This window comes from the organism of the source record quoted next, unplaced genomic scaffold, assembly GCF_019419815.1.
Source record: "Pyrus x bretschneideri cultivar Hongxiangsu unplaced genomic scaffold, Pyrus_bretschneideri_v1 Contig131, whole genome shotgun sequence".
Classification (NCBI taxonomy): Eukaryota; Viridiplantae; Streptophyta; class Magnoliopsida; order Rosales; family Rosaceae; genus Pyrus; species Pyrus x bretschneideri.
Genome location: NW_025999426.1, coordinates 217,749 through 242,448, shown reverse-complemented (window position 1 = coordinate 242,448; position 24,700 = coordinate 217,749). Strand labels below are relative to the sequence as shown.

General features: G+C 38.4%; 5 protein-coding genes across 5 annotated transcripts; 3 read left to right on the top strand and 2 right to left on the bottom strand.

Annotated features, from left to right (window-relative positions):
* Window positions 1-4,621: 4,621 nt before the first annotated feature.
* Window positions 4,622-6,572, top strand: LOC103944410 (protein NDH-DEPENDENT CYCLIC ELECTRON FLOW 5). Its single transcript, XM_009354874.3, has 3 exons — window positions 4,622-5,233; window positions 5,651-6,118; window positions 6,197-6,572. Exons 1-3 carry the CDS (start codon window positions 4,637-4,639, stop codon window positions 6,389-6,391), a joined length of 1,260 nt encoding a protein of 419 aa, XP_009353149.2. The 5' UTR covers window positions 4,622-4,636; the 3' UTR covers window positions 6,392-6,572.
* On the bottom strand, window positions 6,299-10,166 carry LOC103944411 (protein SINE1). The gene is made up of 3 exons (XM_009354875.3): window positions 9,927-10,166; window positions 8,064-9,408; window positions 6,299-7,333 (listed from the first exon to the last, which is right to left on the bottom strand). Exons 2-3 carry the CDS (start codon window positions 9,399-9,401, stop codon window positions 6,806-6,808), a joined length of 1,866 nt encoding a protein of 621 aa, XP_009353150.2. The 5' UTR covers window positions 9,402-9,408; window positions 9,927-10,166; the 3' UTR covers window positions 6,299-6,805.
* A 1,269-nt stretch (window positions 10,167-11,435) lies between these two features.
* Window positions 11,436-14,545, bottom strand: LOC103944412 (PHD finger protein ING2). Its single transcript, XM_009354876.3, has 7 exons — window positions 14,389-14,545; window positions 14,212-14,283; window positions 13,881-14,086; window positions 13,632-13,695; window positions 12,988-13,244; window positions 12,821-12,859; window positions 11,436-11,920 (listed from the first exon to the last, which is right to left on the bottom strand). Exons 1-7 carry the CDS (start codon window positions 14,432-14,434, stop codon window positions 11,807-11,809), a joined length of 798 nt encoding a protein of 265 aa, XP_009353151.1. The 5' UTR covers window positions 14,435-14,545; the 3' UTR covers window positions 11,436-11,806.
* A 961-nt stretch (window positions 14,546-15,506) lies between these two features.
* LOC103944413 (NADPH-dependent aldehyde reductase-like protein, chloroplastic) lies at window positions 15,507-16,587 on the top strand. Its single transcript, XM_048579395.1, has one exon. The coding sequence runs from the start codon at window positions 15,522-15,524 to the stop codon at window positions 16,347-16,349; it is 828 nt and encodes a 275-aa protein (XP_048435352.1). The 5' UTR covers window positions 15,507-15,521; the 3' UTR covers window positions 16,350-16,587.
* A 3,181-nt stretch (window positions 16,588-19,768) lies between these two features.
* Window positions 19,769-24,295, top strand: LOC103944416 (TATA-box-binding protein 1). The gene is made up of 9 exons (XM_009354881.3): window positions 19,769-20,278; window positions 20,982-21,069; window positions 21,338-21,409; window positions 22,196-22,246; window positions 22,590-22,634; window positions 22,753-22,845; window positions 23,610-23,711; window positions 23,798-23,871; window positions 24,013-24,295. Coding segments are annotated over exons 1-9 (606 nt in total). The 5' UTR covers window positions 19,769-20,198; the 3' UTR covers window positions 24,014-24,295.
* Window positions 24,296-24,700: the final 405 nt, after the last annotated feature.

Sequence of the window (24,700 nt, the reverse complement as noted above, 5' to 3'; positions counted from 1 at the left end):
GCAAGCAGTACAGTTCGAATTGATTTGGGATGTCTGACGGCACTTGGAAGCTAAAAATGAATTTCAAATTCATTTTGATCAGGATAGGCATGGCTTTTGGTGGTGATGTGATAAGTCTAAGATTTGATGGTCTTGGATAATGATGAGATAAGAAGTCTAGGTAGGTTAGGCCCTGTTTGCATGGTGATGGAAGTTATCAAATAAGTTTAAAGGCTTCTAATGGAGTTTTTTATGAGATAAGAAGCCTAGGTGGGCTAGGTTTATGACGTGATGTGATAAAGCCTAGGCTTTATTTGTTTGAAAGTCACGAAATCTGAAGGATATGCTTTGGCATTTGACACATATCAATTTTAGTTCCGCAAGTTAGAGTTGCAGTTGGACTCTACAAAATTATCTGGCCGTATCAAGCAGAAGATATGAATGCTATAAATACAAGGTGCGTTGCAACAAATGAGCCCCCCAATTCAACACACAAGTTGCCTTACGCAAACTCTCGCTCTACGCAAAACCTCTCAACAACCTTGAGATTTTTATTTTCTTTTTCTGTCGACACACCTTCAGTTTGGATAAACAGCACTATGAAGGCAACCGGCGACACCTTCAGTTTGGATAAACAACACTGGAGTCGTAGAATCAACCAATTAAAGAGCACCTTTAGTTTGGATAAACAGCACTGCTTCTCGACCGACTGATTACCTATCCAAGTCTCGGTCGAGAAGGATTTTCGAATCCTTATTAGCAGAGGTCATCTCATTAGCCTTCTCGGCGAAGTGAGGTGTTACAGATTACTGGGCTCGACACATTGAACGCCGATTTATTTTATGATTGGGTATTCACAAGTAAGTTTTAGAGTTCGGCATTCTGACGACCGAACCACACTCACCATCAAGACATACATCTCTTTTGGGTACTTGTGTCCGTATAGTTTGGTGTCAGTTCAATGTGCTTATACTCTTACGAATATAATCACCGTGGCTAAACCCGGCATCGACGACCCATGAACTTCACAAGAATAGCAGCCTTGTCTTCAAGCTCTAGAACCTGAAGGCCGAGACATGTTCCTTCCTCGGCCACAATTGCAAGATCAAGAAGTCAGTAACGCGCCCAACGCGACATTAACACATTTTACTCCCCGGCCGAGCTCAGCCCACGAGTTGGCACACCCCGCATACAACCGAATGAGCTTACATGAAAAAGTGTTTGTGTAATGTGTTATGTCAGGATTGCTGTGTTGCTGACTTTGATTGATGACAGGCCGAGCTACCAAAAGTGGTTTGTCTCGGCCCCCAATCTCATTGGAGACACTTGTTTTGGTTTTCCCAGAATTTCTTCAAGTTTTTGGACTTAAAAAGCATCAAATAAATAAGGATGTTATTTGGTGAGTTTAGCAGAGACACTTTGGTGAAGCTGGGAGTCATAAAAGAATAAAATGTGATAGAAATATGCATGGCTAACAACATCATTCCAAGTTGGACAGAGTAGGCCAATAGGCCAAGATTTGATTTTATTTTTTATGGTCTTGATGTTATATATATATATATATATATATATATATATATATATATATAATAATGCTGAAGAGTGGATGGCTGAATGACAGGCTAAACTTGGCCGAGCTGTCCACATGTGATTGTTTCATAAAAGTGATTGCAACATTCATAATGGGTGACAGGTCGAGCTACCAAGAATCAGGTTCTTCTCGGCCCCATTTGCAATTCGACCGTATGAGTTGGATGGTCAAAGTAATTAGAAGGTTTTTCTAGCAAAGTCGCCGAGCCTTGTATAGAATTGTGGCAATCGAGGAAGACCTCAACGTTAGCAAAACAGACATGTTATTACCAAGGAACAAAGTTTCATTTTCAGCGATACAACGAGATTTTGTTGGCTACGAACAATTAATTTCCTTAACCATCCGGCTTACAAGCCGAAAATCAAGGAAACTGGGGGGCAATGTTTGGACGCAAATTTACACCATCGGCCCATGCAATCAAGGTCGTTGAGTGAGCATAGCTCCCAACTGTTGGATAAAAAAGTGAAGATAATTTTGTTATTATTAAAGGATAATTTTATGGTTTTTATCATAATAATTATTTTTTAATATGTATTATCTGCATCTTCTTAAACCAGATAAATAGAATGTGAATTATATCCCAAGCAAGCAGTACAGTTCGAATTGATTTGGGATGTCTGATAGCACTTGGAATCTAAAAATGAATTTGAAATTCATTTTGATTAGGATAGGCATGGTATTTGGTGGTGATGTGATAAGTCTAAGATTTGATGATCTTGGCTAATGATGAGATAAGAATCCTAGGTAGGCTAGGCCCTGTTTGCATGGTGATGGAAGTTATCATGAGTTTAAAGGCTTTTGATGGAGTTTTTGATGAGATAAGAAGTCTAGGTGGGCTAGGTTTCTGATGTGATGTGATGTGATAAAGCCTATGCTTTATTTTGTTTGAAAGTCACGAAATCTGAAGGATATGCCTTGACATTTGATACAGATCAATTTTAGTTCCGCGAGTTAGAGTTGCAGTTGGACTCTACAAAATTATCTGGCCGTATCAAGCAGAAGATATGAATGCTATAAATACAAGGTGCGTTGCAACAAATGAGCCCCCCAATTCAACACACAAACTGCCCTGCGCAAACTCTCGCTCTACACGAAACCTCTCAACAACCTTGAGATTTTTATTTTCTTTTTCTGACGACACACCTTCAGTTTGGATAAACAACACTGTGAAGGCAACCAACAACACCTTCAGTTTGGATAAACAGCACTTGAGCCGTAGAATCAACTGATTAAGGAGCACCTTCAATTTAGATAAACAGCACTGCTTCTTAGCCGACTGATTACCTATCCAAGTCTCGGTCAAGAAGGATTTTCGAATTCTTATTGGCAAAGATCATCTCATTAGCCTTCTCAGCGAAGTGAGGTGTTACAAATTACTGGGCTCGACAAATTGAACGCCGAGTTGTTTTATGATTGGGTATTCACAAATAAGTTTTAGAGTTCAGCATTCTGACGGCCGAACCACATTCACCATCAAGACATACATCTCTTTTGAGTACTTGTGTCTGTATAGTTTGGTACCGGTTCGGCGTGCTTATACTCTTACGAATATAACCATCGTGACTGAACCCGACGCCGACGACCTGTGAACTTTACAAGACTAGCAGCCTTGTCTTCAGGCTCTAGAACCCGAAGACCGAGACGTGTTCCTTCCTCGACCGCAATCGCAAAATCAAGAAGTCAGCAGCGCGCCCAATGCGACATCAACACATTTTACTCCTCGGCTGAGCTTGGCCGACAAGTTGGCACGCCCCGCACACAACCGAAAGACGTAGTTAGCTTATTGATTACTCAACCTGCGTGCAACGTAGGCTTGATAGTTTTTAGGGTCAACAAGTGCCTTCTTAGTCTTCTTCTGCCGGGTCTTCCTACACCTATTTTTGTGCACTTCTTGTTGTTATGTCAATTGAACTCCTGGTAATGTAGGTGCTGGGATTAGTGGGATTATTGTTGCTTCTTCGGTTGACCTTCTTGTGCAATAGGTGCAGAGACTAGTGCTTCTCCCATAGAGAATTAAAGAAAGCTTGATTTGTATTGAGTGTATTTGCTGAAGATTTACATGTTACTTTTATAGCCAAAGAAGATAAGTAAATAATTATATATAAAAAAGTACAATGATACAGACAATGAAGTATGGGATTGAATTTGATTGAGCACCAGTGGTTCTTTAACTCTCTATATGGTATCATAACTTCTTGGACGGTTTAGAATCAGAGGGCACAATGTCTTCGAGGCTGTGAATTTCAAGAACATCTTGAAATTGAGACCGCCAACTAAGGTAATTGTTGCGACCCATAGGAGTGGTGATCATATTGGAGATATTGAAGGATGCAGGAAGGGTTGAGGTGGCCATGACAATGGAAAAGCGGGAAAGAAAACGCAGAAGGTACAGAATTGAAAGGTGAGCGTTAGCTCTTCTGGAAGGATGATACCATCTAGAGAATTAAAGAAAGCTTGATTTGTATTGAGTGTAACGCTTTGTTATATGTACAGATTTACATATAATTGTAATGGTACCAAGAATTGTCGGCCGTTGGTTCTATCATTTCTTCTCAAAATGAATTGTCAGGTTGAAAGCAGACACAAATCGTAGCAGTACGTGCTTACCAACACCGAATTGGTACCTTATCAACAAAAATTCTTGGCTCTTCATCCTTTTCATAAGCTACATCCTCAATTTTATGGACCATTTGAGATTATTGCCAAAGTGGGACGTGTAGCTTACAAGTTGAAGCTACAGAGCCATTCAATTGCTGGTTGGTTGGCAATTAGTTAGAGTCGATCTTCTGGTGTTTAAGCAGAGCTTGCTCAAAAGTCAAAAGCCAATTCTTGTTCTTGTCTTTGATAAATCTCAGCAAGTTAGGGTTAGGGTAGATTTGGTTCTATCACGATTGTAGTCATGTCGCTACTGATTTTTTTTAGCATGTCGCTGAGGCAAAAGCAATTAAGGGGACGAAATGAATGAGATATATAAGAATTGTCTTGTAGCGAAAATATCCCAACCAACAGCACAGCAGGGATAAGCCACTTTATCCTCTGGTGGGAAAAACACAGAAGAAGAAGGTGATGAGTAGCATGGCGGCTTTCAGTCCATTTTTGTCACCCAACAGTTTCACTCCTCTCTCTGGTACTGCTAAACACACAGACTACCATTCATCTTCTTCTTGTTTGAGTAGGTTGCTGCAGCAGCACTTGTACAAAACTACTACCACTAGTACTAGTAACAACAGCAAGAAGAGAGAATTCCCAGTTGCATCAGTGGCCGCTTCAAGTTCAATATCATTCCCCTACCAACCACCTGTCAACGTGGACTACTTGGAGCAAGAGTTCAGCGGCCATGGAGTAGTATTCAAGGCCATTGGCGACAGCTGTGTGGCTAAGATGGAACTGGACAATGGAAGTAAAGCCATCATGATGCTCCCAAGTGGCCTTATCACCTCCTACAAGGCTTCCATGTGGCATGGCGGCACTGTCGAGCTGCTGCAGTCTTCAGTCTCCGAATCGGAGGAGAATGGTGCCGGCGGTGCCGCTGCCGCCATAGCCATTCAAGGAGGGGTGTCTTTAGCCTTTGACTGTTCGCGTGAGGTGGGTCAGCAAGTTCCTTGGTCGCCGACGAACTGGGCTCTTCATCAAATTACAGGAAATCCTCAGGATCACATTCAGGTTCCTTTTTCTGAACTATTTTTCTTTTAACAGTACTAGCTAGTTGCAAACTTAATCACGTTGTAGCGGATAAGGTCGTCGTACTACTTAAAGTAATGTTCTCTTATCAAAGTTGTGTTGCCGGACACATGCTTAAATTGAACAAAGATAAAATCTAGTCTAGAGACTCTAGACCACATATTCAGACAATAATCGAACTTGGTCAATTGCGCAAATTCACAGTTTGCAACATAAACATCTTATATTACGGAAGATTCTAGCAAAAGAAAATTTATAATGTATATTTAGAACAAAATGCATTGGATCACCATATACCATTTGCTTGAAACTAAGTAATTGAGAATGAGACAATCTGCCTATAGAGGAGTTGCTAGTAGTTAATTCTAATTTCCTGATCAATCAAGTATTTGATTTCAGGTAGAACTGATTAGCACAGATTCAGAGGACATGGTTGAAATCAAATACATTATCACTCTCAAACAAGATGTCTTAATCTCAGAGATTGTAGTCTCTAACTCTACATCTTCATCTCTCCAACTAACCGGCTCTATTTTAAGTCATCTGACAGTAAGCTCACCGGATGCAACTTATGCTATTGGTTTGGAAAGATCAGATTTCTTTACCAGGTTGCCAATTTTGTCAAGTTTTGGTATCATTCCTCACGACTTTGGCATGAAAAATGAAGCTCAGATCAGCAAACTATGGCAGCAAATGGCTGGCTGGGGCCCAAATAATCAAAATGATGGCAAACAAGAAGATACAAATCAGAGAGGAAATAATGAAGAAGAAATGGAGGGTGAAGAAGATGACAACTATAAGCATTTAAGAGAGCAAATGAGCCGAATATACACCAGTGCCCCTACCGACTTCACAATCATTGACAGGGTACTTTCCTCCTATATTTCACTTACAGATTCAGGTTTTGGTAGCAAATTCAGATCTTTGTGAATTGTGATGGAACAGGGTAGAAGAAACTCAGTGGTAGTAGGAAGAGATGGGTTTGATGAACTATACATGTTCAGTCCTGGCTCGAGCCATGAAGACTATGGCAAGTATGCTTATATATGTGTTGGCCAATCTGCCGTGCTAAAACCAATAATTGTGCGTCCTAATGAATCATGGAGGGGCGGACAGCGCTTATACAACCCCAATCTCTAATTTCTCAACACATGACTCAGCTCTTATCTTCTAAGCTTCGGTGTACCAAGCATACAAAAGAATGACTTTTATGATATGAGATTGTGTACAAAAATGATAAAAGTAGCTCAAGTATGTTGTTTGAACTTTGAAACTCCAATTCATCTCAGCATGTGAAAGATTACAACTTTCAAACATGAAAGACATTGCTTGCCACAAAGATACATGCTCGTTTAAAAAAACCACAATTTCAAAAGCAAGGATAAACATTTCCTCAAGAACACAAATTGTTCGATTCTCTTCAGTACATCAACCAATCACAACTGGTTGTGATGGTTAAATTCTAGTGCTAATGCTACTGTCTACCACCATTGTTCACTTTATCAAAAGAAATTGATCCATCAGAATGAGAAGACTAACATGGGAGCGAGTACATTAAGTTGGAACTAGATAATAACCTTCATGCCCTTCGCCGTGGTCATTAATCCAAAGTAGTGGCATAGCTACTGCAAGTAGTGTGAAAGAAAGACCACAAAACAACTTAACAGCAGCCTTTCGATAGGGATTTTTTATGCCAGCCTTTTGAGCTTGTGTTTGGTTTTCTGGAACCACCTCATGAGATATTTCATTTTCTGGAACCACCTCATGAGGCACCTGAACATCAGCATCCCCTGGAATGCCATCTGTTGATGACACTGATTCAGGACCACCTTCGAACTGCTCACTGCCACCATAGAAGCTACCATGTTCCCTGTCATCATAGTTTGCACCATGTGAATAACCATCTTGATCATATCTGACATTTGGGCTCCAATCACATTCGGTCATGGATAAACTTCTAAATCTTCTAGCTAGTTTTTCGGAGAACTTTGAGTTGGCATTATTTGGTTCCTGAAGAGAGTGAACAAGTCTTCTTGGAGTATTGAAGATGATGCTGTCCACATTGATTGGAGTGCGAGACCTCTGGAGCACAGGAGAGGCAATATTAGTCAACTTCAATACCATAATATGCAATACCAATACCATCCCAAGATTAACAACATCAAAGAAAATCATAAGATTGGCAGATTTTAATAAAAGTTCAGTAGACAGCAAAAGTAAGAAATCAGAGCAGGAAGCAGGAGATTATAAGAGATTCACTGGACAAACAACTTAAGCTGTTTGGAAGTAACCAACCAATTTCATTATGGAATCAGAGCAGGATATTATGAGTTTGAATCCCTACAATTCCTCCTCTCAACATAAGTTGAATTCCACATGTAGGGCTCTAATGGTGAGGAGGGAACCACATGTGAGGAGTGTTAGAACATAAAACAAGTGTATGTTCATGTCCTTGGGTTAAGTTTTTGGGATATTGATAACGCAACAAACTTTATCGACTATTACATATCATGCCATTCCAAGATTGACACTCTTTTATGGAATGCTAAGCTTTTCAGCAGAGACAATTTCCCGAAGAGTTAGACATGGTGAGTACTTTGGGCAATCAGTACGACAATTACAATCCAGCAAGCAATTTATTCACTTTGTTGCTGCATTACTTTCAATTAAAGTTTTGACCCATGCTCCCAAATTTAGTTGGATAACTACTTTTACCACCGTCACAATCAAATCAGCAATAGCAACTTCAAAATAAAAAGAAGAAAAAACAACAGAATTCTACCATATATACAACAGTACATGTGAAACTTACCCGAGGACTAGTTGTGGTGCTTCTTGATACTCCATTTCTAGGATTTCTTTGCTGGAACCCTGTAAATTCCTCATTGCAATCTCCATCGCATTTCATGAATTCATTACTCCCAGAGTTACCTGGAAATCCATTCGCAAAGGCACTACCCTGAGCAATCTCCGAGAATAAACCATCCTTGAGAGACACATCGACTCCTCCATTCTCATGACTCCAGAGCTTCCGGTTTACACTCCTACAATCATAAATTGAGTTTCGGGTAGCCTGACTACTCATTGTTACGGGTGACTCAACAAAGTCATATTCAGCAAAGGAATCCAGAGTCTGTGATTCAGGTGACACTGATGCAGGAGACTGATCACCGGCACTTGATAAGTTTCGCCTCCTGCTATGGTCTCTCCTACTAAAATTTGACCCACAGGCTGAACCAGGAGCCTTTTCAAGTTTTGAACCTTTATCTGCAGCTATTCTCCTTGCAGTTTGCAGAGCTTCAAAGGCAGCCCCTGAGACATAAGCCATCTGATCAGATTGACACTTCTCCATTTCTTCAATTATCAACTCAATCTCAGAGATAATGCTCCAAGGATCCAGACACTTCATCAAGAAATTCACCATTTGAATAGCTGACAACCGTTTCTGAGAATTCCCCTCCACTACACCAGTATTCAATATCCGGATTCCAGCTTGTATCAACAACCTAGCATATGGTTCAACAATTAATGCATTACGCTTTGCAAGAGCCATAACCAGACCCATGTGTGCATTTGTCTGAGTGGACTTCTCCTCCAAAGCTCCAGAAACATTCTGACAGACCCTATTGACCATCTCATCAGAAGCAAAACGCCAATTATCTGAGTCAACAAGAGCCCTTAAGCAAAGGGCAGCTCCAGAAGTCAAGCTCTCTTGAGAACCCAAGAGGGAATCTGAGAGAGGGGTGCAGAGTGAATGAATAATGTGCCTCTTCTTGTCTTCAGGGGTGGTTGGGTCAATCCCATATCGAGCAATAGCTGGGACGACCTTTGAGCATGCCTGTTGAAGAGGGAAAGACCCTGCACTCGAAGCCAAGGTCTTGATTATGGTGGCCATGATGCTGTTTATTAGAGGGACTATTTTGACACCATGAACACGAGCAAGAACTTCGTAGAGCGAAATAGTGCATTCTCCCGACAAAGAACCAGTTTCTTTAGTCTGAGAAACTTGAGCAAGAAACATGGGGATTGCCTTGGAGTCCAAATCTTTCACATAGGATTTGAGTGCTTTCATTGCTGATCTACGACTATCAGCATCTTTATCAAGATTTTCCAACTCACGCCGCAGTATTGGGCTTAAACTTCTACCCATTGTTGGCCTGCATCCAATTCAAGAAAAGAGTTCATTGAAATGATTAATGCCTAACAAAATGGTTTCATGAGATGGGGTTTTCAAGCTTTGCAAGAGAAACGCAGAATCGAACGCACAACCATGAAAGTCCAAGACTTTGGAAATGTTTGGAACTTTCCCAAATCACAAGAATTGGAAAAATATGAGGTTTTGAGCATTTGGACGGCAGTAATAACCACAAATGTCAAAACTTTCCTGCATCTCTTAGTCGTAAATGTCAAAAATTCCAAAATTGAGGACAAAAGTTGGTTTCTTTCCTCACATTTTGCATAGAAATCAAACAGATAAATACTCGTTCGCTGCAGAAAACGATAAAAGGTAATATATTTTGTAGATAAAATTGATAGGGCAAAGCAGCACAAGAACTCAACATAGCAAATGGGTTTCTCAGATTTAACATTAACAAACATAAAAGATCAAAAAAAAAAAGTGAAATTTAAGAAGAAAGTAGTGCTAGTGCCTTTAACATCAAGAACTGAGAAATACCTTCAAAGCTGCTCTCTCCTGATGCTTGGGTTTTGATTCTGAGCTGAAACGGAGGTTTCTGAGAGAGAGAGAGAGAGAGAGAGAGGGGTTTGGAACTTGAGAATCTGTAATTTGAGGGGTTGAATAAGAATTCGTGTAATACACAAGCGTATGATAAGGAGGGCTGTATGTATTGATGAGCTTTCCCTTTCTGGCAGTACACATTTTAGAGAGAGAGGCCAGAATTTCAAATCTTCCTTGTAAATTCCACCGCTCTCCCTTCTCCACTGGATCACACAATGAAACTTTCCTTTTAGACGAAAATGCCCCTCGTCGTAATAGACTTTTTACAAAGGCCTTCAGGTTGCCTTGGGAATTGGATTGCCCCTTTTCTATACAATAAACCCTTTGAATTTGATAATGAGTGGTGGTCAAATATCCACCCTTGGTTTTGAATCTACTTAACTTTTGAACTTTTTTTTTTGTTGTTATTTATTATTAGGAATGGATATTCGACTTCAAAAATAAAGTAAGAAAATAAATATTTAAAAAAGTATTTTTAATAAAGAGATGAAAATTTAAAGTGTAACATTTATAAAATATGCATGCATAAGATATTTTTGTTTTTTTTCTATTAATTAATATGAGTCATATAAATTCATGATTCTGTGTCATTTTACATCAAAAAATGAAAATATGACTCAAATAAGGTAAATGAGTCAAAATAATATCATTCATTTGTTCTCTTCTCCTATCCTTTTTCTTTGGTCGAATTGTTCTTTCGTCTTCTAGGCAGACACATAGATATGTTCAAATTACATGTTACAAGGATGTAATTAATAAATAAGGTCTAGAGTTTCAGCTTCCGAGGACTGAGATAGATGGAAGAAATCATGGGGGATGAGGATTGTCTGCCCTCCACTCATCATCCCCTCCTATTTGAGTGGTCACGGTTAAACTATATCAACATTTTATATTCATATTGCTTTTTATCTTATTATCTCTATAAAAAAATCAATATAAAATATTGACGTAACTTAATCGTGACCGCTAAGCAGAGGGCAGACAATCCCCATTCAATCATGATGGTCCCAAGGCTGATTTGGTCATTCGCATTCAACTTTATCCGGAAATCATGGCGGGAAACTCCTGTATTTTTAGATCATACCAAATGGGTCATTTCCCGCTCTGCTTTCCCTCTCAATATTGGAATGACTCTAATACCCCGTCGTCCGAATATGAATTAAATGGCATGGGTACACCATAAACATAATTCACGTGCCAAATTGCTAACGATACAAAGATATGTGTAAATTTTCATCCCCGTAGCATTGTATTAATGACAATGGAAACCACGATAACTGTATACTCATATCATATAAATTGCGCTTTTAATATTCACAATCAAGTGGAAAAATGATAGACCATAGATCCTTAAACACTAGTTTATCGTAGATAGCAGCCTGGCCCAGCAAATACTAATTATCATATATATCTAAAATACTAGAATAGTAGTTTACAACCTCAGGATAAAAGTAGAGCTCATTGATACGAGAAATTCTTCGTTGAGGAAGTCATCTCTCCAAATAAAGAAGAAAGAATTTGCAGTTTTTTCAGAATCTACATCTGGGATCGTTTTTTCTACAGTGGAAAATTCTGTGTTTTCACTCAGATTTCGATTTCCAAATAATTATAATCTTTACCCAATAAAAAGCAATAAAATTTGAGCTTCAAAGGAGGAGAGTAGAGGGGAAGTTGTTAGACAAGGATGGCAAAGAAATAGATACGTGTAAGAATCTGAGTAGCTCACCATCATCTCTCTATTACAATCTTCACCAACCTTACGGATTATAGTCATAGACTCATAACCTTCTCCCCGCTCTTAGGCCGTGCGAGAGAGATCACTGTTGACTCTGTGGTTGTAGTCTGCATGTTGGACAGTACCACTTTCCCTTGAATCTTGTCTCGGGTGTCAACCCAACACATGCGTAATGGAACCATTCACCTCCTTGGCACTGTCAATAAACACAATAAATAGCAAACTTCATACGATTAACCTTGCACATATTTATTTTTCTACATCCAATGAGAACCAATACTGTCTTTTAGTCAAACTTGTAAAGGTTATGCAACTAGCAAAACAAAAACCAGATTTCTCGTAGTTACAAGTTCTAAATCTATCACCTGGATACTTAACTGATATGGATTTACTGTCGACTTTTTTCCCCAAAAAACATGTAGAAAGTGATTACAAAGATACTGCTGAAAGTGTTACAACTATGAGCAAATCTGCCACCCCGAATTTTCGGGGTTCTCTATGCACTATGATTCTTTAAGAGTGCACATGAATTCCAGCTCATTTATTATTATGCTATTACATAGGCACAAAACTCAACCCGCTCACTTAATGTTTGGGTGAAGGACTTCTAATTCTTAAGCATTTAGTCAAATGAAGAAGAAATGGATCACAAAAAGTTAGACAAGAGGAATTAGAAAATTCCCCCCACATGAGCATTACAAAGACCTGTAAGAGGGATTTGCAAATCCCTCTCACATTACCTTTTGTAATGCTCATGTGGTACATTTCTAATCCCTCCTATCCAAATATTTGTGCTCCAGTTCTTCCTCAATATGCCTAAGTCCTTGCAAATTGGAAGTTCCTTACCCAAACATACACTAAGTTCCCTTAAATTTACACTCATGAAAGGAAGAATCTTGAGAAAATTAATGCAAAGGATCCTACTATTGATATTTTGTAGCCTATTGCTAATATTTGTTGCTGCAGATGATTCTACCATAGAACTTCTAATTTAATGAACAGATGCATTCCATCCAAAAGAAGCACATAAAAGGTAATTGACCAGATAATGAGAGGGAAGAAGAAATTAAACAAAAATGAAGCCATAAGGACTTACATTTTCATTGTCACAGGCAATCATATCTCCAAAAGAGACCTGAAGAATGATGATAATTCCTTTAGTTCAAAATATGCAGCAGACATTTTTAAAATAACTTAAGAAACTGTAAAAATGAGGTGCCAAAGAGTAGCTCAAATTGAAAATAACAAAATTTCAGGCATAACCTGATGGCAAACGCAGTAGGTAGGTTCGTTTGGATCAATGGGCTGCTCAGCATCAATGGGGACAGCATAATCCTTTTTATGGCTCCCTGGGGGAGGCATGAGCTCAAAGTCCCTATCGCGCTCTCGATCCCAGTCCCTATCCCTATAATCAAGCCTTTTTGATTGAGGTGTTATATAAACAGGCTTGCGTTTTTCGTTTTTAGGAACAATAGGTAATGGAGGAAGGACTGCTGGTTCATCTGGTGCTATTTTACCTTCTGAGAGGATCAGAAAACACATAATTTAGTAGAAGTAGTTAATAAATGTTATGATTCATTGATTTCAAAGTATGCATCCTCAAAACAGCATAAGTGCTGCCTTAATTGGCTGATATCGTGACCAAAAACAAACATTAAGATATTTGGCAGTCTTGAATTTGCCAGTCAGGTTTTGGGGAGGGGTTTGACTTTGAAGTCTACTCTCATCGACTAACTATAGTCGAGCAGATAGTAAGGCTTAAAACTCAGTTAAGCTTTGATTTTTGTTAACATTTCTACCCATTGTCTTCATCCATGGACTTAAATACTCTTGTTCAAAACATTCGTTAAATGGTTCAGAATCCCTTCCAAATATAATGCAAACTAGACTTTCACAAACTACTGTACCTTGCTTCAAATCTTCTGCAAAGTGATTCAGATCCTCATCCAATCGTTTTACATGACTATCTATCTGATGCAAACAAAAGATGTCAATTTTCTGTAAGTTCCAATCATAAAAGGTTCAAAAATTCCAAAACATTTGAACTTGCAATTAAAATCCCATAATACAGTTACACCAATTAAAATCCCATATTTTAACAGCAGCCCATTTGACTACTTCAACTACAATATGGTAAAAGAAAAGGCTCAGCTTACCAGGTCGTAAGCTTGTTGTGCCAACAAAACCTTCTCAGTACATAGGCTCAACGCACTATCCTGATTCGATTCGATTTCTTTCCGCATTTTCTCAATAGCGGCTTCATCTTCTTCAATGTTGTTATAATTATTGTTCCATTTCTTTGAGCTCTGTGAAGACAATCCCAGACAGTACTTAGTCTGCTGCCTCGTCTGGTGTATCATGGCTTTTTTCCGAACACAAAAATTCCATCCACTTATCAGAACTTTGAATCGTAAAAGCGCCAAAACCAAAAACCCTAAAAATTCAAAAACTGAAAGCGTTGGTCGAATTGAAGAAGCGTGGCCTTACATTGAGAGCGTTCGTCGAGTTCTCGGATGGTGTTGAGGAGCCTCTGGAGCTCAGCAGGCAATGTGTTTGCGTCTTTGGAAACCAAAATTCAAATTTACACGAGATTCAATTCGAATTTATTTCAAATTCAAGTCAAATTAACCAAAACCCAATTGAGGGATCGAAACATAAGCTTACATTCAAGATAGTCGTCGACGTACACTCCGGTCCTTGCAATTGCCATCGCTGCAAGTTGGGGATTTTTTCTATCTAGGGTTTCTCTCAAAATTCTTGTTCTACGGGATGAAATGCTCAAGCCGCTTCGTTTTGGTTAAAACCTTAAGGATGCGTTTGGCACGTGGGACATCCATAGGATAGGGGGTTTGTTTTTTTTTTTTTTTTTTTTTTTTTTTTTTGAACACAGATAGGGGGTTTGTTTTTCCTCTCTTACCCTCCCTATATATTGAAAAATTAGTTATACTATTAGTAACTTTTCATATTTGACTCTTTTTTCCAATTTTATCTCTATTAAAAAATAAAAATACTAATTTGTCCCTTTATTTCATATTTATTGTCTCATCTTTGCCAAGCATGGTAATATGGTAATAGGAATATATATATATATATATATATATATTTCCCACATTTTTACTAAGCATGGTAATATGGTAATAGGAAGATATATTTCCCACTCTCTAAGGAAAAGCATGGAACTTTATTTTCCATGAATTTTGTTTTCGTGTACCAAAGGCACCACAAAAACAAAATGAAATAACAAAGCATAAATAACAATCTTTGCAAAAGTTCAATTAAAATTAAGATTATTTAGGTAGTCAAATAGTAGCAAATAAATGAACCGCTTGTAATATTTCAATACCGATTATATGTTAATTAAACGATTTCTACTTTTATTAGTTTTTTACATATATGATTTTCACAATAGAATAGTACGATTCGAATCGTAATTATGAGTTTTGGTGAACTAATTACTAACTATATTTGTGTACAAAATTTGTGATACTAAATCTCATTTTGTGATTATAAAACTCTTCACCTGGCGTATTATCTCAAGAGTTATTATAAAAATGCACTGAGTGAGATCGATTTTAACATATTATTGAGTAATTAGCACACGTCACCACCATATATGATTCGTCTCTGTCACTGTCACGTACATCAACATATTAATATTTGAGATGTCTAACTTCGGTATTTCGAGTATTCAGAAAATTTTGTTTTAGTGATGCTTATGTAAGTGCTGACGCATCATTCCTCACCGAATAATCATGTATCTCCATGAGCACCACCTCAGACCTCCAATCCATCAAGTCATGGCTGCACAAACTACTACCAGCGAAGCTGAACACTACTCTTCCTCTTCCCCTTCCCCTTCCCTGCCCCTCAACGGCCGCGTAGCCATCGTAACCGGCGGTTCGCGCGGCATCGGCCGTGCCATTGCAGCTCACCTCCACTCCCTCGGCGCAAGGGTCGTCGTCAATTACGCTTCATCAAACTCAGCCCAAGCAGATCAATTAGTGTCCGAGCTCAACCAGACAACCCCAAAATCGCAAGCGATTGCGGTCCGAGCAGACGTCTCGGACCCGGACCAGGTGAAGCAGCTCTTCGACAAAGCCGAGCAAGAATTCGGGACCCAACTCCACATCGTCGTGAACAGCGCGGGCGTTTTGGATCCCAAATATCCTAGCGTGGCCAATACGGCGGTGGAGGACTGGGATAACACATTCAATGTAAACACCAAGGGGGCGTTTTTGGTTTCTAGGGAAGCGGCGAATAGGGTTACGCGCGGCGGCGGTGGGAGAATTATTATGATTACATCGTCCGTCGCCGGGCGGCTTCCGCCTGGGTACGCAGCCTATGCGGCCTCCAAGACGGCGGTGGAGACGATGGTAAAGATTTTGGCCAAGGAGCTCAAGGGCACCGGAATAACTGCCAATTGCGTTGCGCCGGGGCCGGTGGCGACGGAGATGTTCTTTGCCGGGAAAAGTGAGGAGACGGTTAAGGGGATTATGGATGCTTGCCCTCTGGGTCGATTGGGCGAGCCCAAGGATGTGTGTGGGATTGTGGGGTTTTTAGCGGCGGATGCTGGGGAGTGGGTCAACGGCCAGGTCATACGGATCAACGGTGGATTTGTCATTTGATCAACTCTAGCATTTTGTGTGTACTTGCTGTTTGTCTTGTGATTTCAAAATTTCGGAATCAGATTCGTTGCTTTGATTCCGATTTAGATACACGCTATTTTAAATTTGTATCAATGTTGACGGGGGTTCGTACATAAGTTGTAAATTTTTTAGGAGTCCTAGACTATAATACCTGTATGTGAAATAACGTCCCTAAAATTATAAAAAAAATTCGCCCCAACTTGGGATCGGTTGCGTATTGGTCTTTTTGGAGCCGAAAGTAGTCTAATGACATGTTTGAAAATATTTTTAAATTATTGAAAACGTTTTTAGTGAAATTAATTTTTTATTCTAAAAGTATTTTAAATTTGGAAGAAGTATCAGATATGTGCTTCTTAGAATAAGTGCTTAAAGTGTTTTTCCAATATCCGTTTAGATTTTTACTAAAAAATGGTTTCAAGAACATTTTCAATGAAAATATTTTCAATCATTTTAAAAGCATTTTTAAACAAACCCTAAGTTCGTTGGACAATTTGATATCATAAACTTCAAACCAAAAGAACACCCACGAATTCTCTGCTTGGAGGAAGACAATTCTCGATGGGCGGGGTAAGTTGCAACGTATCTGCTTGTATGATGATGTTGACTGTGTACCCCACATAAGTTGATATGTCAAGGAGCCATCGAATTCGGGGATGCCCTTTTAGTTTGAAGTTTATGACATTAAATTGTCCCATGGTCTCAGACCACCTTTGGCTCCACGATGAATGGGGTAGGCTAGCCAGTAATCTTCGTTGGTCAACCCATACAAGGTTCGGTCCGTGATAGCTAGTCCAATAAAGTCAAATGGCTCAAGCAAAGTAGCCCCAACACACAACAAATAGGCAAGTGTTATAAACGGTCAAAAGAAAGGGAACATCTCCTAGAGATCGAAGTGCAACGGAAGCGATGTATCCCATTGTTTATTTTTTTAACTATCACACAATGAATGCAAGTGAAGAGAGGAAAGAGAGATTGGTTCACTTTCTCTTATTGATCTTTGTGTGTTGTACTGAGAATACAAGCATATATCTCTATATATAGAGGTTTTCATCCGACGTTTCTTTAAACATATGAATAACATTTACATTCAAAAATAGTGAGAACCAAACTTCCACTATTAAGCTTATAATCTTGACTTTCATTCTTTCATCTTCCACATGCTTACTTTATATGGACATTCACACTCATTTCATAACATTAAGAGCTATATATATGGCTGAATAAAAATACTTATCAATGACTAGACCAAATAAAACAAGGGTCAACATGTAGCAAACAAAGCATATTAATCTACATCTTCCACAGAATCATTCCTTGCAGAACTAAAATAAAATCTCAATCTATAATAATTAAGGGTGCTACTTGCATAGAAAATAAAAGAAGACATTTAACACCTTGAATAGCTTTAATGCCTTTGCGTGGGTAACCATCTTTGGCACCAATATGCACAACTCCACTTGCATTTGGTTTCTTATACTTGAATTTCCATGTGCATGCAGACCCGAGCATCCAAGTTCTCTGCGTATTTCATAATTCCAGCCAGACACATCGGCATAGCAATTTGCAAGCAAAGAGAGTTGGTAGCAGCTTGTTGTCCTCAAATGCATAAGCAGTAATGCTGTATGGACTGCCAAGGTGGAGATCTTTCCGAGGGCGGTAGTCGTAACCCAATCCGCTGATAAATAAGCAGTGCATGTGATAAAATTTTAGATCCAGCTTTTGGCAGCGTACTTCCTCCGCATGATAAATGTCACTTGGAGAACTTGTAAGCTGAGGTTGCTCACAAGTCGCCCGGATGTCCCATTTCGTCCAGAACTAGCACCACCTTTCTTTCCTTCTTTGTAACTTGTAAGCTGAAACCCATGATACCGATATTTTGAACACTGCTTCTTCCTCATGTTACCAAACCTAGCTAGTTAATCTTCTTATCCAAACCTAGCCAGTCAGAAATTTTAACGAATGGTGTAATGTGGTAATGATCTAAACCTCAATGGTGTTAGTTTGATTTTGAGAACCTGAAGAGATTTTTTCAAATCACGATAAGTCTTGTTGGGTACAATTGAGAAACTAATATTTGAGAAATAAATACAGTATATAAACACACACACTATTATTAAGAGAACTTTCTTCGTCAACCAAAGAGGATAAAATCTCAAATTTGCCTTTAACGTAATAATGATTTTTAACAATTGCTCATAAAACTAAGGGCGTTAAGGTTATTTCAATTTACAACTCACGCTGATGTAGGTACTACAAGAAGTATGATCCCTACAGTAAATGTGGATGTTGGTGGGTTTTCATCTTTCAAAGCCATGTTTTAGTTAGATGTCTAGAAACTATAATCTTTAGTGTTGAATATTTATCCTATCAATTATTGTAATCTCCTTGGATCCTTATATACTAAAAAATCAGCCAATTAGTGAATTAAAAAAGTAATCTAAGAAGAGAGTTTTCTCCTTTCTTAAATCAAGTGTTAGGTTTGATCGTGTTGAGTGAATCTATGATTAGCGGCGTTGAGCGAGTTCGTTGTCCCCAGATTGAGTGATTCCCAAGTATATATCCCCTCGTTCATTCTATTAACCCTTACTTCTTTAATGCGTCACTCGGTGTCCTAATTTTTCTATAATCTACAACTCCTTATAGCCTCTCACACATGCATATCATGTGTATGTTGCTCATGCTAAATTGTTAATAATATGAATAAGTTGAGATTTAACTATAAAATCAATCGTCAATATGTACACGAGGTATATGAATAAGTTTAGATTCAACTATTACGGAATAGACTATAGAAGCTATAAAGTACCAAATATATTTATGATAGATGCCAAGTTCGAAACAACCTTTTAGTGGTTGATTCGTTAAGAACTAACATTGAATTTGATAAGAAGCGTAGTATATTTAATTAATAATTATGGATTTACGAACATTGAAGGAGTTAATCGAGTAACACATACAATAATTATGTTGTAGGAAAAATCACTCAATTAATAATCTTGTGATGTTTTGTTTGAACAAAATAATCTTGTGATGTTGAAATTGAGTTTAATCATGTTGTTGACACAATTCAACTTGTGAACTCCAATTGCCACCCTTTATCCTGCTTGGACAAACACAAAGTTTAAAATTTCTGCAATTAAAATGACATATTTACTCGAGTGACACGTGCCATTTTTTAAATTAAAAATATAAATTGAAGGGTTATCATTGTAAAGTGAAGTTTAAATGAGTGATCAAGTGTCAATAAATGAGATAAATGCCAGGGCGTAGGAGATTTAAAATCACAAGACCAAACCGGCAATATCCGGTAATTGCAAGGGAATGACTGGCTAGGTGGGAATAAGCCGGTGGGCCTATATATATAGAAAAACGACAAAGCGGCGAAGCCAAGCCAGGCAACAAAAGCGAAAGGCCCTGCTCGCAAGTCTCATATAATCCTCGTTCGCATTTCCTCCGCTGAGATACAAAACCCACCCCTTTCACTCCCTCACCCCCATATCTCTCCAATTTCTTACATCAAAACCTATAAAAGAACATCTTTTTTGAAAATTTCCCACCCCCATTTCCCAAATTTCCCGCGAATTCTCTCCAATTTCAATTTCTCAACTTCTCATTTTCTTTCCCGATTATTGTCGAAACCCTAGATTATTGAAAGCTCAGAAATTGTGGAAAAAGGAGTTTGTGCAGATCTGATTGAGGACGATCAATAGACCAATTGCTTGGAATCCAGAAGAAAATTTAAAGAATTAAACTTTGATTTGATTTATTTCTTTACCGTAAAGTAGTATTTTTGGAAAATCGACAAAGCCTTGAAGTGGGATACTGGGAATGGGGGATCAAGGTGGATTAGAAGAGAGCCAACCTGTGGATCTTTCCATTCACCCCTCTGGCATCGTTCCCACTCTTCAGTAAGTCTCTCTCTCTCTCTCTCTCTCTCTCTCTCTCGTTTGAAGTTTCTAGTTTCATTTTCTCGATCCAATATCCATGTACATGGCTTCTGAATCGAGTTTTGCGTTGTGGGTTTGTTTCGATCTGATTGGTTTCGCGAGCTTCTGTTCGGAGTTTACGGGGTTATGGTGGTTTTCAGCAGGGAAACGGAGATGCAAAATTACGGGTTCTACTGTTTCATTTGTATCCGTGAGATGCTTTGTGTTTTTGAAAAGTTGGAAATTTTCGCATTTTTGTGGTGGAAGTTGACTTTTTTACCCAACCCACATGAATTTTTTGTTGTGTGTGTTTGTGTCCTTTGTCTAAAGCTTGTAGGACTTGAATTTTATCTGCCAAAGAAACCTTTCCTTCAATATTAGTCTCTGTTATTGGAAATGAAGCTGTGGCTAGCACTTGTCATCAGAAGCTGCTGGTTGATAGTCTTTGCATTCTGTTTGTTCTGTAGTGGCCTTCTTGATCACTTCTTCTTTTTGCAGTTCTATTGTTTGTTAGCAGTAAAGTTCTATTTTTTCGAAGAAAATTAAGACTTGGACTACACCCATGCATAATCAATGTTTTTTAATCAACCTCAACCCTATAGGCCTCCCTTCTGTGATCAACAAAGTTCTTTATTTCTGAAGAAGAATAGTGATGATTTATTCTTGCCCATGGTTGTGTTTGTAGGAATATCGTATCTACAGTTAACTTGGATTGTAAATTGGATCTTAAGCAAATTGCGTTGCAAGCTCGAAATGCAGAGTACAACCCCAAGGTATGCAAGGGTTTTTGTAAGTTTGGCTGTATAATTCGTTCCAGTGGTATGTTGATAATCTTAGTGGTGCTTGCTTACTTAACTAAAATACTTTATAGAGGGTCCTTAGTGGTGCTAGCTCACTTTACCGAAATAATCTTGTGTGTGCAATTGTTTATACCTGAAACTATACCTACAGTAAAGTCTGGTTTTGTTAGCATATTTTCTGGCTCTTTAGACATTTTGGAGTGGTGAATACTAACTTATTTTTAATTCAATGGTCTTTCAGCGTTTTGCTGCTGTAATTATGAGAATAAGGGAGCCTAAAACTACAGCTTTGATTTTTGCCTCTGGGAAGATGGTGAGCCCTCCCAAAAACTTTTAGGATTGTATTTGCTAACAACAATATGATTTCATTTCAGCTGTTCATATTGTTGTAATATCATTATTGGAAGTGATTTGCTTTTGAATCTTTTTGCTCCTGTTCAGTTCCTTCTTTTGTGGAAAGTGTCTTTGTTCTTTAAATCTTTGCCTGTTAGTGAGATCTGATAAAACAGTTTATATTACTTGAATCGTACCCCAACTGATTGCGCTATTACCTGTTGATGTGTTGCATCAAATTCAAAGATGATTATGTACTTGTCGGAATGTGTTTGGAATCCTACATGATGAGTGTGTCAATTTTTGGGTGCAGTCAAATGATATTGCTTAATTCAGAGAATATCCTTAACAGGAGAGCATTTTTTGGTTGCTAATTTTGACTATTGCATCTGAATTAAAGTGTATGTTTGATTGGTTACGGTCCTTCTGGATTGCATGTCTTGTCGAAAATGTATGGTATGTTGATGCTTAAATTCCTAAATTTTGATGCTTAAGATATATATTTGGTGATGGACTGATCCTTTTATGAGTATGTTTATTTACTAAACTTCTATGGTAATAAATTTGGCTTTAAGTTTACTCATGTCACAACCCTGGTAACTACTGCATTGCATTTTGTCGACCCTTTTCAACTTGATATACACCCTCTCCTTTCCCTGCCCTCCCTTATTTATGATTTTAAATCTTGATTCTTGAGTTATGCACCCATCATACCTTGGATGCCTATGGTTAATATATTTAAATTTTAATCTTTATGGTACTTCAGGTATGCACCGGTGCAAAAAGTGAACAGCAATCAAAACTGGCAGCGAGGAAGGTATCTGTTGAATGCTTACAGATTGGTATTAACATAGCAAAAAACATAGTGATATATGTGAGTTTTTGTAAGTTTTGACCTGATTTTAGGCATTTTAAGTCTGGCGTATAGTGACAGTGGACTTTTACCCATGCTTTGGAGCATGGAGCGTCAGCCTTAAGTATTGCAACTTTGAATATTTTTTCATTTGTTATTGGTCGCTGTCAGGAGTGGAAGTGGTTTTAGAATCGATGGTTATTTTTTCATAATTTATCTTTTCATTTAGTTAGAAGAGTGAATCTTATTAGGTTGCAAGGAATAGTGTCAGAGTTCTTTTATCTGATTTGATATTTTTGGTTCCCAGTATGCCCGAATCATCCAGAAGCTTGGGTTTAATGCTAAGTTCAAGGTCTCTCTCTCTCTCTCTCTCTCTCTCTCTCTCTTTCTCTCTCTCATGCATTCAACCTTTTAAGAGTATATTATATTTTTTAATTACTTCTTTTAATACATGCTTGTCTGAGCATCAGGATTTCAAGATTCAAAATATTGTTGGCTCCTGTGATGTTAAATTCCCGATAAGACTTGAGGGTCTTGCCTACTCCCATGGTGCCTTTTCAAGTGTAAGTGAGAACCATCTGTCCCAGGCTTTAGCAATTCATAAGACCAATATGATTTGATATGATTTATAGGTTTCTTTTTTCATGTTTTTTGTTTTTGTTTCATAATTTGTCTATTGATTTTAGATTGCCTTTATGATTTGATGCCAATGTTTTTACGATCAAGTTATCTTCTTATGTGGGCATTTTTCATTTTAAGGGTTATAATCAATGAGATCCACGTATTTTACATGCCTCCGAAGTCCAAAGAAAGTTTTATGAAACTAGGAATGCATTGCTTAAACACTATTGTAAATATTTAAAACGCAAAGCGAAATTCATAGAAAGTTTGCTGAAACTGGGTGTATTGCTTTCTTCACAACTCCAGACGTACAATGGACTCACATTCATTTAACCAATACAATGAACCCACATACATTGGACCAGTACAAGGACCGTATATACCCAATAGTTGTAGACTGAAGACTTACTTTGTATCAATAAGACAATGTATATACTCAGTACATGAATCATATGGGGTCAAACAGATTGTTGCAGGCTAAAATATCTAGCTCATTTAGATTATAATTTTACTTTGGGTATGAGTGCGTTACCAAAATTCAGCAGTTCTGATGCTTTAGTTTGGTGTACAAAGTAAGGCCTTGTATGGAATATGTCCTCTTGCTTTTGTTTTTAATTGACTTATGAAAACGTCGTAGTGGCTGGAAGTGTATGCTTCGTAGTGGTCTTAGGAAGAACTAGTATTATCTTGTGTTATTTGGGTGCAGTATGAGCCAGAGCTTTTCCCGGGGCTGATATATCGAATGAAGCAGCCGAAGATTGTTCTTCTTATATTTGTGTCAGGGAAAATTGTTATTACGGGTGCAAAGGTGATTTGTTGTTTTATCTAATTTTAATAACTCCTGCTTTTGCGTTTGGACGATCTGCTAACGTTTTGTTTAATTTGATGTCATAGGTGAGGGATGACACATACAAGGCCTTTGAAAACATATACCCTGTCCTTACAGAGTTCAGGAAGGTCCAGCAATGGTGCGCCCTCCCTTCCCTCCATAACTCTCCACATACCACAAAGAAAGCATAATCTGTTGCTCGATGAATTCTTAATTTTGGATGTTTGTTTCTCTCAACAGCAGCATATTGCTAATTGATTTCTCTTTTATCTTGTTTTAGATCCTGCTTATACCAGACGGCGTTGGCTGGCAGACACATCTGAATGTAGCTTGCAGTGCTGTCGTAGGCAATGCCTGCTGCTGCTGCTGGTGCAAGATATTTTTGGTTATTTCTGGTTTGGTGGCGAAGGGGGGTTAGCACTTAGGTGTGAATATGTAACAGGAATAGCTTTGTTGTTGTTGTTGGTAACTTGGTGCGGCAAGATGATGCGCCAGGGCAGGGTTGATGGGATTGTGATGTTGGAGAAAGTTATAAATAAAACGGTTGCAGTTTTGAGTTTTGATGGTAGAAGCGTTTTGATTGAATCTCGTATGATAAATGTGTGTTTTGGTCCGATTCGGTCAGTAAGTGTCAATCTAGCTAACGACTCTTGAGTCGCTGATGATTCAATACCATCATAGTAGGAGCTGCTTGCAGTTTGGAGTTTGTTCTTGTGGAGATTACTGGTAAGATGGCCGGACGGTTACGAGGAAATCACTGTTTGATTAAAATTTAAGACCCAGAAGGGAAATGAAATAATAATACAAGGGCAGATTCGTCAATTTCATGAAGGCCCAGAATGGAAGAAGATATTCTCTCTGACCCGGGCAGGAAGGAATAGGAAAGAAAAATGGAAAAATATTAAATATGTGGCAATTAATTGCAAGGGTTCTTATTTACTGAAACTAACGAGCGGCACTTGATAATT

Excerpts from the sequence above, each read along its gene's own strand:
- LOC103944410 (XM_009354874.3), top strand. The coding sequence starts at position 4,637 with ATGAGTAGCATGGCGGCTTTCAGTCCATTTTTGTCACCCAACAGTTTC. Across the intron at positions 5,234-5,650 it reads ATCCTCAGGATCACATTCAG|GTAGAACTGATTAGCACAGA; the intron begins GTTCCTTTTTCT and ends ATTTGATTTCAG. Across the intron at positions 6,119-6,196 it reads ACTTCACAATCATTGACAGG|GGTAGAAGAAACTCAGTGGT; the intron begins GTACTTTCCTCC and ends GTGATGGAACAG.
- LOC103944411 (XM_009354875.3), bottom strand. The coding sequence starts at position 9,401 with ATGGGTAGAAGTTTAAGCCCAATACTGCGGCGTGAGTTGGAAAATCTT. Across the intron at positions 7,334-8,063 it reads GCACCACAACTAGTCCTCGG|AGGTCTCGCACTCCAATCAA; the intron begins GTAAGTTTCACA and ends CCTGTGCTCCAG.
- LOC103944412 (XM_009354876.3), bottom strand. The coding sequence starts at position 14,434 with ATGGCAATTGCAAGGACCGGAGTGTACGTCGACGACTATCTTGAAT. Across the intron at positions 14,284-14,388 it reads CGTCGACGACTATCTTGAAT|ACGCAAACACATTGCCTGCT; the intron begins GTAAGCTTATGT and ends TGGTTTCCAAAG. Across the intron at positions 11,921-12,820 it reads TTGCCTGTGACAATGAAAAT|TGCCAAGGAGGTGAATGGTT; the intron begins GTAAGTCCTTAT and ends GTTTATTGACAG.
- LOC103944413 (XM_048579395.1), top strand. The coding sequence starts at position 15,522 with ATGGCTGCACAAACTACTACCAGCGAAGCTGAACACTACTCTTCCTCT.
- LOC103944416 (XM_009354881.3), top strand. The coding sequence starts at position 20,199 with ATGGGGGATCAAGGTGGATTAGAAGAGAGCCAACCTGTGGATCTTTCC. Across the intron at positions 20,279-20,981 it reads GGCATCGTTCCCACTCTTCA|GAATATCGTATCTACAGTTA; the intron begins GTAAGTCTCTCT and ends TTGTGTTTGTAG. Across the intron at positions 22,846-23,609 it reads CCCATGGTGCCTTTTCAAGT|TATGAGCCAGAGCTTTTCCC; the intron begins GTAAGTGAGAAC and ends ATTTGGGTGCAG.